Source organism: Myxocyprinus asiaticus, chromosome 2, assembly GCF_019703515.2.
Source record: "Myxocyprinus asiaticus isolate MX2 ecotype Aquarium Trade chromosome 2, UBuf_Myxa_2, whole genome shotgun sequence".
Taxonomy (NCBI): Eukaryota; Metazoa; Chordata; class Actinopteri; order Cypriniformes; family Catostomidae; genus Myxocyprinus; species Myxocyprinus asiaticus.
Genome location: NC_059345.1, coordinates 35,947,944 through 35,961,507, shown reverse-complemented (window position 1 = coordinate 35,961,507; position 13,564 = coordinate 35,947,944). Strand labels below are relative to the sequence as shown.

The 13,564-nt window shown below is 41.4% G+C and overlaps 1 protein-coding gene across 4 annotated transcripts in view; it reads left to right on the top strand.

Annotated features, from left to right (window-relative positions):
• The window catches only part of slc6a2 (solute carrier family 6 member 2), a 44,106-nt gene that overhangs the window by 19,515 nt on the left and 11,027 nt on the right, over positions 1-13,564 (top strand). For all 4 annotated transcript variants that reach the window (XM_051655036.1, XM_051655047.1, XM_051655028.1 and 1 more), the window contains 7 exons: positions 6,879-7,017; positions 7,184-7,318; positions 8,251-8,354; positions 10,248-10,372; positions 10,601-10,713; positions 10,971-11,099; positions 12,627-12,726. In XM_051655036.1, the coding sequence (XP_051510996.1) occupies positions 6,879-7,017; positions 7,184-7,318; positions 8,251-8,354; positions 10,248-10,372; positions 10,601-10,713; positions 10,971-11,099; positions 12,627-12,726 (845 nt within the window). The remainder of the gene's footprint in view (positions 1-6,878; positions 7,018-7,183; positions 7,319-8,250; positions 8,355-10,247; positions 10,373-10,600; positions 10,714-10,970; positions 11,100-12,626; positions 12,727-13,564) is intronic.

Below are 13,564 nucleotides of genomic sequence, written 5' to 3'. Positions count from 1 at the left end.
CCCAGTCTTTCAGCTCCCCTGCTCTCGCTACCCTCAATGGTGGAGCGGCCAGGGGGTATTCGGTAATCCCCCAGGTGGATAAGTTGCTCGCAGTGCACTTGTGTCCGCAGAGCGCCGCAACCTGGCGCGGGATCCCGAAGCTCCTGTCCAGGGCGTGTAGGTTTACATTGTCCCTGATGGCTAAGGCCTACCGTGCCGCTAGACAAGCCTCCTCCGCCCTGCACGCCATGGCTCTCCTGCAAGTACACCAAGCCAAGGCTCTAAAAGAACTACACGAGGGTAGTTCTGACCCGGGATTGATGCAGGAACTGCGCTCGGCAACCGACCTCACTTTCAGGGCGACGAAGGTCATGGCGCGGTCTCTCGGGCAGGCAATGTCCACCCTGGTGGTCCAGGAGCGCCACCTTTGGCTCAACTTGGTTGAGATGCGAGAGGCTGACAAGGCACGGTTCCTTGACGCCCCCATCTCCCATGATGGCCTATTCGGCGACACCGTCGAGGAGAAGCAGCAGATGGAGGCCATACAACATATCCTGCCTCGGCGCGGCTCAAGACCCCACACCCCGTCTGCTCATTGCCAAGGGCGTCCTCCTGCAACAACAACACCGGCTCCGCCGCAGCCTGCCCCCGTGGCCCGGCCCCGGCGTGGAGCCCAATGCAGGAAGCAGATGCCACCCGTCTCACGGCCGGCCACTAAGAACCTGAGGAAGGCTTCGAAGTGCCCCTGAGATGGGCGACACAGGGGCAAGGAGACCCGCTTCTCTGGAGCTGGTGAGCAGACCACTCCATCCCCTGGTCCCATCTTTGCAGGTATGGCGCTCCAGTGGCGGACCCCCTCCATGTGCGCCCAGCTGTGGCACAAACACGGCCACATGGGATTGGTTCCGGTGGACTATGGGGACGAGACTCCTCCTCCCCCCTCCTCGGCCAATCTTATGGTGGGTGGCAGGAGCCAGGTAAGTGCTTTGATGTACCTGGACTCAGCACAGCCACGGGGCTCGAATCCCCTCGACGTGGCACCTCGAGCTCCGCCCCACCGCGAGGCCCCACCCACCGGTACGTCCGACATGATCATTCCCTTGGTCCCTCTCGCCCGGTGTTTGGACGCGTGGCTCGCGCTTTCCAACCCGTCGCGATGGCTGACCCGGACCATCTGACTCGGCTACGTGATTCAGTTCGCCAGGCGCCCGCCCAGGTTCAGCGGCGTCTGCTTCACCTCAGTGAAAGGCGAGAACACCGCTACCTTGAGTGCGGAGATCGCTATCCTTCTGCGCAAGGGCGCGATAGAGCCTGTCCCTCCAGCCGAGATGAAGAAAGGGTTCTACAGCCCTTACTTCATCGTACCCAAGAAAGGCGGTGGGTTGCGACCAATCCTTGACCTGCGAGTACTGAACCGGGCTTTGCACAGACTCCCGTTCAAGATGCTGATGCAAAAATGGTCTTACCTCGACACAGACCCTTCCTGCAGTTTGCCTTCGAAGGCCAGGCATACCAGTACAAGGTCCTCCCCTCCGGCCTGTCCTTGTCCCCTCGCGTCTTCATGAAGGTCGCAGAGACAGCCCTTGCCCTGCTCAGGGAAGTGGGCATCAGCATCCTCAACTGTCTCGACGACTGGCTAATCCTAGCTCACTCTCGAGAGTTGCTGTGCGCACACAGAGACCTCGTGCTCTGGCACCTCAGCCGACTGGGGCTTCGGGTCAACTGGGAAAAGAGCAAGCTCTCCCCGGTTCAGAGCATTTCTTTTCTCGGTTTGGAGTTGGTCTTAGTCTCAATGACAGCGTGCCTCACGAACGAGCATGCGTAGTCGGTGCTGAACTGTCTGAAACTTTTTCAGAGGCTCCTGGGGCATATGGCATCCTCAGCGGCGGCCACACCGCTCGGGTTGATGAATATGAGACTGCTTCAGCACTGGCTTCAGACTCGAGTCCCGAGATGGGCATGGCGCCGCGGGACACATCGCGTGGCCATCACGCCGATCTGTAGCCGCCTCTTCAGTCCTTGGACCGACCTTGCATTTCTACGGGCAGGGGTTCCCCTAGAGCAGGTCTCCAGGTGCGTTGTGGTTACAACAGACGCCTCCAAGATGGGCTGGGACACCATATGCAACAGGCACACAGCCGCTGGCTCCTGGACTGGCCCATGGCTGCGTTGGCACATCAAATACCTAGAGTTGTTGGCAGTACTGCTCACCCTGCGGAGGTTCCGGCTGTTGATCCAGGGCAAGCATGTGTTGGTCCGGATGGACAACACAGCAATGGTAGCATACATCAACCATCAAGGTGGTCTACGCTCCCGTTGCATGTCACAACTCACCTGCCATTTCCTCCTCTGGAGTCAGCAGCGCCTCAAGTCGCTACAAGCCACTCACATCCCAGGCGACCTCAATACCACAGCGGATGCTACTATACTGTGCAAGGTCAGTGAGGACGAGGAGCAGATCATCCTAGTAGCACCTTACTGGCCCACCCAGACGTGGTTCTCGGATCTCACTCTCCTCGCGACAGCCCCCCCCCCGGCAAATTCCCCTGAGGACGGCACCATCTGGCACCCACGACCAGGCCTCTGGAATCTCCACGTCTGGCCCTTGGACGGGACGTGGAAGATCTAAGTGGCCTACCACCCGCGGCGGAAGACATGATCACTCAGGCTAGGGCTCCCTCTAAGAGGCGCCTGTATGCCTTGAAGTGGCATCTGTTCACTAAGTGGTGTTCTTCCTGACGCGAAGACCCCCAGAGATGCGCAGTCGGATCGGTGCTTTCCTTCCTGCAGGAGAGGCTGTAGGGGCGGCTTTCCCCCTCCACCTTGAAGGTGTATGTAGCCGCTATTTTGGCGCATCACTACGCAGTAGATGGTAAGCACTTGGGGAAGCGCGGTTTGATCATCAGGTTCCTGAGAGGCGCTAGGAGGTTGAATCCCTCCAGACCGCGTCTCGTCCCCTCGTGGGGCCTCTCTGTAGTCCTTCGGGGTCTACAGGGAGCTCCCTTTGAGTCCTTGGAGTCAGCTGAGCTTAAGGCACTCTCTTTGAAGACTGCCCTATTGACTGCGCTCACTTCTATCAAAAGGGTAGGGGACCTGCAGGCATTCTCTGTCAGCAAATCGTGCCTGGAGTTAGGTCCTGGTTACTCTCACGTGATCATGAGACCCCGACCGGGCTATGTGCCCAAGGTTCCCACGACCCCTTTTAGGGATCAGGTGGTGAACCTGCAAGCGTTGCCCCAGGAGGAGGCAGACCCAGCCTTGGCGTTGCGGTGTCCGGTGCAAGCTTTATGCATCTATTTGGATCACACGCAGAGCCTTAGAAGCTCCGAGCAGCTCTTTGTCTACTTTGGTGGACAGCGGAAAGGAAGCGCTGTCTCCAAACAGAGGATCGCCCACTGGGTCATTGACGCCATCGCAATACCGGGTTACGAGCCCACTCTACCAGGAGTGTGGCGGCCTCCTGGGCCCTGACCAGTGGTGTCTCTTTGGCAGACATCTGCAGAGCAGTGGGCTGGGCAACACCCAACACCTTTGCGAGGTTCTACAATCTCCGGGTTGAGCCGGTCTCGTCCCGTGTATTGGCAGGCATGAGCAGGTAAGTTCCGTGACAACTGGCCGGGTGTACCGCTTGTGCATAGCGCCTTTCCCCTCCCTTGAGGTGAAGACGTGCGCTCTTTACTCCCAGTCGTGTTCACAGACTGTGATCCCTGGATGACAGTCCTCCTTAGCCCTCTGGCAGTTGAATTACGAAAGTAACCAGGACGTTATGGTTTTATATTAAATATAAAAACAAACAAATACATAAATAAAAGTAAGGCATGTGTCAGTTAAGTACTTTTATTTTCTATTTAAATGAAAAATTGTGGAAAAAAGTAATGCTTTTACAACAATTGTTTGCTGAATACATTAATAAATGATTGTGATTAAATAATTCCAAATGTATAAATCAAATATAGCAATAATAAAATAATATATATACATTATATATACATATTTACATTAATAAATACATCAACAAATACATAACATGAAAGAGCCAATAAATGCATATGCAAATGAATTAGCAGACCCTCATTGCTCCACACATTAAGGCTGGGACAGAAACGTATACATTATTTAATCTTTTATAGAGAAAGTGTTTTTCTTCCATACTGACAACTAATCGTTCCAAGGAAGAGCAATGCCCAATGGAAACACAAAATAGATGCAATGAAGGCTAAATTCCACTAAAATATCTACACAATCCTCTATGATGTCTTCACCATCCATCACTGTGTATTTTGGTGTAATTGAGTGGCAGCCCCTCTCTGCAAGTAAAGAGGTTGTGGGGTCTAACAGCATCTGTTTGAGTAGAAATACACAATTAGGTTCAGAGTTAGTGTTTCATTATATGTGGACATTATATGTGAGCCATTCACAATATGAAAAAGAAAAAGTGAAATAAAGTGTGATAGGTTTTTATTTTATTTATTTATTTATTTTGTGACTGGGGAAAAATAACTGAAACATGTTTATGTTTATGCATAAACTCAAGTAAATAACTGAAACATTCCAAAATTCTATATGGATCACAAATTCAGTCTTTATCACTCACGTGCTTAGTGGAGAAGCGGAGAGAAGTATCCTCACAGAACACAGCTGGAAGACATAGTGTAGCTGCTTTTTAACTGTAAACCTATGACACAAAGAAATTACATTGTATTAAATAATAATAGTGTTTAAATTAATGGCAAAAATAGATATAAAAAGGAAAGAGAGGACTACTTAAAACTCACATAATCTGATAGCTTTAAGGCAGGCATATGCTGTTATTAGAGTAGTCAACTCATACCACCGGTGGGATGGACACCTGAAAACACAATAAAAATCCAAATTGACCTCCTTTTTTCAGAACATAATGTTAGTATTTTAAATGTAAAAAAATTTAAGGTGTTTAATATGGACTTGCTCAGTATTTTGCAAAAACTTACCCATGTGCTGTGCTGCCTTTATCTAGCAGTGACAAAATTGTCTGTTGTCTGATAACAGGCATAGTTTCATTCGTTCTGTGATTACTAATTAGAGGTTATAAGCACTAAAGTTGGTCCATCAGTCTCATGCCCTGCAGGAAGAGAAAAACAGATGTCATGAGCTCTTGGTTCTATCTTCATGAATTCTCATCAGGATTATCAAATATATTTGCAAAAAATAACTGGATGCTGGTTTTATTTGGAAATTGTGGCTACATTTCTAAATCTAAAGATGCTCTGAGTAATATAATGTATAATTATTGAATGCGTAAAGGACAATGTTACAACAAGAAAAATAATTTTGCACAATTAGTCATGGTAATGCTTAAAATAGTAACAGCTTGGGGAAAGTTTCGCCATACAGTTTACTGTACATTCGTCTTGAATTTTTTTTTTGGCGTAAATGAGCTGAGAAAATGTGATCTCCCCAACATGAACAGTTACAGCCATAGTGGTTACAAAAGTGTTAAAAAGCATGACTTCAGATTTGGCCAACTGTTTGCTCCCAAACAACACATTTACGATAAATTGTAAACTTTAAATTTGCCACGGTTACACTTTCAAAAACATTGAGTGAAGCGAAAGAAAAAAGCAAATGCTCACTTCCATTTAACTGCACTAATGGGATTGGTTATCCCTGATAACTTTCCTGCTAAAACTACTAATGGGTAAATATTACAAAAAGATATCAAGTTTACCTGTGTAGAGTGTTGACAGTCTGTGAAATTGGTCGGTTGAGCTGCCAGGACTCCAGTGCTTCGAGTGAACCAATGACACGGTGGCTTTGAAAGAATTTATTGACAGTTACATTCAAAAACTAAAAAGGCGGGAATAAAGAACCCCTAATGCCCAATGCAAAGAACCATTTGAGCACAAAAGGATTCTTCAGGAAGATATGGTTCTAAATAGAACTATTAAGGTCAGTAAAGAACCTTTGAAGAACAATCTTTTTTTAGAGTGTACAGAGACTCTTTTCTGAGGGTTTATCCAGATATTTTGCTCAAAAGAGGATTTTGAGTAAAATCCAGCAATAATATTCATCACTGGATCGTTGAGAAACCATTTGTCTCCACTATTATTCACCTTTTTTTATTTATGCAGCCATAAAATGCTAAAGCCTTTGGTCATCCCTCCTATGGGAGCAAGAACCTGAGGAAGAAAGAGGGATTTATGAGTTAGTTATGTTCTGGCAAATCGGTTGCAAGGATAGTATGTGACACCGATTGAGTTTGTGTGTATATGCAGGAGAGCAGACCGTACAGAGGACACAGCCGTAAAAAAGAGTGTGCATAACATATAAAGAATATGAAAGGTTGTAAGAATGTGCTAGAATAACAAGACACGGTTCCCTAGACAGAGTTGGTCTAGAATAAATTCTCTGTTGTTGATGATAAAAGATTCTTTATTTGACCTTCAGTTATCTGGACTAGGCTTTATGATATCCTCATTTGGAAGAACATCCCTTACTATTTGAGACATGCAGAAATCCCTCTAGTACGTCCCAAACATTAAGAGGTGTTCTCACAGCCCCCCCACCCCCACCCCCATTTTTACTCTGTTTACTGAAATCATAACAGCCATCATAATAATTGGTTGTATTATTTATGCAAGACTCATTGACCAAAGCTTCATAATTGAGGAGGAAGACACCCCAAGGACATCCATGGGAAATTTTTTGGCTGCAGAAAGACTGTAGCCTAACACAGAAAACACTACATTTCTCCAGGAGGAATGAAACATTACTTTGGATAAAAGTGTCCAAAAAATCTGACATTTAAATCAGATATTCAATTTAAGTCTTTATTTCAAACCAACAACTATAAACAGGAAAAAATAACTGAATTGAAATGAAATATTTCTTTAATTACACTGAACATTTTTCCTCTATAGGCGCGGAGTTCTACACATTTATCAGAGTAAAGGTATCCATGACCTGGGTCTTCCTCGCTGGGAACTCACCATCTGCCTTGTCGTGGTTGTCTTTATCCTCTACTTCAGCCTGTGGAAGGGGGTCAAATCATCAGGAAAGGTTCAAAACTCCAATATAAGTATCAAATAATAATTATGTAATATATATGTTTGTTTTAGGCCATTCTGTCAAAGTGTCATTTACATTTTTGAGATGCTGTATGTATATAAATTCTGATTTTGATCTGCATTTGCAGAGTTTTATTTGTGCTTGTGTGTGTGTTTAGGTTGTATATATTACAGCTACTATGCCCTACATAGTGTTATTGGTGTTGCTGATTCGAGGCATCACACTCCCTGGTGCAATGAATGGAATTAGGGCGTATCTCCATATTGACCTAAAGAAGCTAAATAACCCTCAAGTAAGTTCGTGCTCATGGGGCTCAAGTGATTCCCTGAACTAATTCAGACATTTCCAGATATAAATCTGGAAAGCCTTGATAAAATAAGTCACAGAGCTCAAGGATGCTTTACAATAGTAACACAATAATGTATAAACAATGAACAGTCACAAAAACACAGTTCAGAACAAAAACACAGTTTATAGTTTTTAGGCTGAAACCTCCTGTTATTGCTGACACTCTAATTAAGGGACAAGCCATTGAGCTAGTGGAAAGTCATCCTAGGCACTATAATTGATAATAAGTTGACTTTTGAAAGAAATACAGAACAGCTTGTCTACGATAAGTCAGCAACATGTCTTTTGCTTAAGAAAATTGGCTAAGTTTCAAGTTGAGGACTCTTTTCTATAGAGCTTACATTGAATCTATTCTCACATTTTCATTGCGCTGTTGGTTTGCCTCACTAAAGGTAAAAAAAATAAAAAAAACACACACACACATTAATAAGGGTAGTCAGCAACCTGTAGCAAAATTATTGGAGTACAACAGACAAGTTTGCCTGATTTATTTAATACACAGGTTTTAAGAAAAGTATAGTCCATTGTGTCCGACAGTGCCCATCTCTCTTTCTGGCCTTGCTGTTGTGTACCCTTTATAGAGTTCCTTTTGAGAGGACAAATAGAAATAAATTCTCATTTGTCCCCTCGGCCATTTCCTTGCTCAGCTCTATAAGGGAAAATTAGTATACCCTCTCTCCATCTTTTACTATGAGAACTATGGCTTCAATCTTCTTTTTATGCTCCTTTTTACTATTTATTATATGTTATTATGTTTCTCAGCATTGTATTTGTGTATTGTAATAATGTCTTGATGGATGTCATTACTGCAAAACAAACTGCCCAGGGACAAATAAAGGTCAAGATAAGTTATCACTAATTATTGTTTTCCTGCAGGTATGGATTGAAGCAGCTACTCAGATTTTCTTTTCTCTAGGAGCAGGCTTTGGAGTCCTCATTGCCTTCGCTAGCTACAATAAATTTAACAATAACTGCTACAGGTAAGACAGATCTTTGGTATAAGTGGTAAGTTGTAAAGGCTGCCTGTAACCAGTGGTGTATTAAGGTCAGCTTTGTTTATTTTGTAATAACATCTCTGTCATTAAAGAAATGTCCAGTTCTCAGCATCCAGAGCATGGGACAGATAGGAACTGGTTTTGTACCTGACAATACAGATATGTTCTATTGTGTCACACAATCTTACCTCAGAGCATATACAGATTTTTGCTTGATCTGTTATCCTAAAACCATTCCATGCTGCAGTTTAACCCTGGAAGTCCACTGAGACTAAGAGGCTGTGGTTGTGATTGCTCTTCGAAAAGAGTTCTCCTGGGAAAACCAGCATTCTTTTTCAAGAGATAATTGTTTGGGAAAGTTGTCACCTTGTGTAGTGCATGGACATGTAATAGTCATGATAACGCCTAAAAATGGGCTGTGGCTCTAATGGGCTGTTTTTAAACACAAGTTCTGGATGAAGGAGGAAGAGAGCATAGAATAATATTATACAGTCCTATATATCCAAGTTTAATTGGTCACAAAATGCTGGTGGATAAGGTTGATGATGTGATTTACACTGTAAACAAGGTTTTGTCCAGTAACCTACAAATGTAATGTGCTTCATGTGATAATAAATAAATTAAATGGTTGTATTCAAGTAAAAACAAAAAAAAAAAACATAAAGAAATTATTAAATCAACCTAACTAAATTAGGTTACACCTACACCTACCACCTAAGTCATTTTTAAGTGTTATTGCACATTACCACTTTTTACTATGTATTTTCATGTGGTTTAAAAGTTGCAAGAGCAAAACATTCACTTTGGTTAGCTTGTCTAAAACTACATTAAAATTAAAACACATATGCAATCATGCTTCTGATGCCTTTTAAATGCACACATTTAAAGTATGTTAAAGACTTACAGCAAGCAATATTGAATTCACATCACAATATGGTAAAGTGGACCTGTTTTCTCACTCTGGCACAGATGTCTTACAAAGCATCTACAGTCATATCAGAAGTTTTTTTTTTTAAAGTTTATTATAAAAAATAACTATTGAAAACGCCCTTTTGTATGTTCACATGCTTTACATTTAAATAAATCAATGCATAATATTAACCAGTACACCTCTTTAGCATTTGGCCATGAGGACAATATGTTGCAAGCAGCCAAGACGTGGCTCCAGTTGAAATGGCTGATCAGATTTATGTGCTTCTTACAGAATACTAATGGTTCCACTCCGGGTCACACACTTTGAAATTATTAAGATCAGGCATTTTTTGTTTTGTTTTAATTTGTTCTTTGTTTAAAACATTTCTGTCATGGTCATTGTTTAAATTGTTTGTTAATGGCTATGGCAAAGTCTATATTTTTTTTAAAATCCTTTAGTTATTAACGATATTTTTTGTTATATTGCCTATTAGAAATGTTGGGTTTTTAGGGCATTGTTAGTTTCAGTTATTTGTTACTAGGTTGAAAGAGCAATCAGGACTCATTGTAACTGGAAAACACTGTGGGACAATGGCAACATGGTTTCAAAAAACAATGCTCAACGTCAAGGTTTGTGCTCTGCAACAAGTGTTTTCAGTTAAAATACATTGATTGTACTACTTTTACGGTCCTCATCCAGACTTTAAAAGAAGCTCTCTAGTACCACATAATTTGGAAATCTATGAAGTTTGGAAATTGAAATGGTGTTTTCAACCAAAAATCTATTAGTGTGGATGTGGACTGAGCCTTGATATGAAACTCAAAACTAAATCACAATGGGGCTAAGCCACAGTTTTGGCATTGCCTCACTGTGGCTTTTAATTATTCAATTGCACAAGTAGATCACATTCAGTTGTTTTAAGTCATGAGGCTTAATGCACACATTTATCTTTTACTCTGTTGCAGGGATGCTCTCCTGACCAGCACGATAAACTGCATTACCAGTTTCTTCTCAGGGTTTGCCATCTTCTCAGTACTGGGGTATATGGCTTATCGGCATGGTGTCAACATTAAGGATGTGGCCACTGAGGGTCTGTTGCTCCCACAGCTTCACTGTCCTGTCTTTTTATATTTTTTATCATCTATTAGTCATCTGTTTCTCAGTTTTACACTATGCATTCTGTCATTTTCTTTTCCTTTTGTGGTAAACCAGAGTATAACCACTAGCAATCATTCATTTTAGCTTTGTAGCTCTTGTTTGATTTTGCTGGAGTTTTACAGTGTCAGTCTGTGTGTGATATTGTGTATTCTGTGTGCAGGGGCTGGACTGGTATTTATCATCTACCCAGAAGCAATCTCAACTCTACCTGGATCTACATTCTTTGCAATAGTCTTTTTTATCATGCTATTGACACTTGGGATTGACAGCTCTGTGAGTACTAAGAAATCTTGGTGTTGTCTTGGTTTATAGGCAACCAGTTTGTATTGTTTTTGAATGCTATATAAAGAGTTTGTTGAGATATTTTTAATCTCACATGAAATTGAATAGACACCACTGACTTGTTTACATGAAAGTTATTTAAGCTTCACAACAATTATACCAACAATGTAAACTTCAACTAAAAATAGTGTGGCTCTAAAATATACTCCCCAGCATGCAAACAATGCTTGATGTATTTTCCTGTTTAGATGGGCGGCATGGAGGCAGTAATCACAGGGCTCTCAGATGACTTCAAAATCCTCAAGAGGAATAGAAAGTTATTTACGTTCGCTACAGCATTTGGGACATTCCTAGTAGCCCTCTTTTGTGTCACAAATGTAAGTCTTGTTTGGACACTATAACGTGAACATTATAAGTAGTATTGACATTGTATGCTCTTCATTCACCAAGGTTAGAATTTGGCCACATCCATGCCAATCTGGTGAAGTTTCAATACTCTGGAAAAAACAATGACTTTAGGAAACTGGAAACAAAGTATGTGGTTGTGGAGGCATTTTCAAAAGTCTCCCTTTTTCGGTGGAGGAAAACACCATTCTAGTGTGGATGAGAGGTGTAAATGTAGCAAAATCAATGCATTTTTTTAAATTAAACAGATAAGTGTGGACGTGGCCTTTACTAACACCATAAGGGATGTTTAGTTAGTGTAATTAAAGTCCAACAATATCCTGTGTTTAGGCAGTATCACAATATGAAAATTAGAGGTAGACCGATAAATCGGTTTTACCGATAAATCGTGCCGATAGTTGCTTTTTGGAACCAATAGTTTTTTCATCATTTATTCATTTCAAAATAAGAGTCCCCAGTGTGTTTCGGTCTTGTTTATACTTAAAAGTCCTGTGTTATGTACCAAGTCTTAATTTGTTTCTATTTATTATAAGTATTTTGGTTGAACAAAAAACTGCATCTGAGATTTTATTAATTTTGTACTCTTTGGCTTTGCCTGCCATAATAAAGAAAGAATAAGAAAAAAAAAATATGTTACATTCTATAAATCAATTTGAAAAACTGTCAGCCGATTAATCGGTTATTGGCCTTTCCCACCACATTAATTATCGGTATTGGCGAAATCCACTATTGGTCGACCTCTAATGAAAAATTCAAAAACTCCTGTTGATTTATTTCACACTGTTTCATATATAGATATACATTCATCCATCCATACATAGGAATGCTTAAAATTCATGAACAGTTGAGAGAAATATATATACTGTAAATGTATATAATACTATATCCAGTATATACTGTATGTATATATATATATATATATATATATATATATATATATATATATATATATATATACTGTGTGTGTGTGTGTGTGTGTGTGTGTGTGTGTGTGTGTGCGTGTGTGTGTGTGTGTGTGGGCAGGTTTGGGTGGTTTACGAGGACATTTTTTTTTAGGTTACCAACTGGTAATTACAAGGGTATTATGCCATAAATTTGGTTTATGAGGGCATTTCTAAATCACATCACATATTAAACATTGCTTTTTTGAAAATGTAAAAATGCAGAACGTTTTTTGTGAGGGTTAGGGTTCGTGAATAGAATCTATAGTTCGTACAGTATAAAAATCATTATGTCTATGGAGAGTCCTCATAAGGATAGCCGCACCAACGTGTGTGTGTGTATGTGTGTATGTTCTTTTGTCTCTATTTATATGTCCCATTTTAATTTGTGGAAGAGGAAAGAGAGGGCCAGTGTCTTTAGATTCACATGGTGTAACCCATGTGATTTCATAAATTGGAGCTGTTCATTTTTAATTAACATTTTAGTAGCCCTTTATCCAGCAGCTCAGTGCAGGCCCTCATCTTAAGTATTTCTTTGTTGTATATCGGCCATTACAGGGTGGGATCTATGTGTTGACCTTGTTGGACAAGTATGCTGCAGGGACATCCATTCTATTTGGGGTGCTGATTGAGGCCATTGGAGTGTCTTGGTTCTATGGTGAGTGGATGCTTCATAAATGTGTTTTACACATCTTATAATTACTCATTGTTTATGCCACAAAGACATCATGAGTACCATAATATGAGTATAAAGAACTTGTATGTTTTTGGATCTGCTTCCACTATATAATGAAAAAAGTGGTAACCTGATTTGTTGTCTGAAAGGTCTGTTTCTACTTGATCAAACCCATAAAAATTACTTATGTTAGTGAATCATAATTTGGTTGGTTTAGTCAGATAAATACAATTTACTTAGATTTACCAATTAATTTAGATGTTACCACATGGAGCACTTTTTTAGGTTAACTGAGAAACCATTTTTTCAGTGTACTGTGCTTTTGAGTAATATTACATTTCTCAACTGATCAAGTAAGACGCAACCTAATTCACAATACATTGATGTTATACATTACAGAGACATGTAATGATAATCCATTCCATGTAATCTGTAAATCTTTGTTTATTTATGAATATTTAAACATGTTTTCCAACTTTTGGACACACAACTTCTTGCTTCTAGTTGCAAATAAATAATTCTGGTTCGCAATCTGGTTTCTGGTAATGTGTGTAGTAGCCTTAAAGTATCTGTTTAGTGTTTCTTAAGTCACCCCCAGCACTGCACATTTTCAGTTTTGGAAATAATATCTGTTTTATCTCATCTCATTAGTAGTTTCCATGAGTTCAATTGAGTTTGTCAGATTAGTAAGACCTTAAGTACCTAAAATGCACAGTGTGAGGGCCCCCAAGAACAGGTTTTGTTACCAGCATTGATGTTCACCACAAAGATGCATTACAGTATAAGCCTCTGTCTAACATTATCTTAACAATTTAGAACA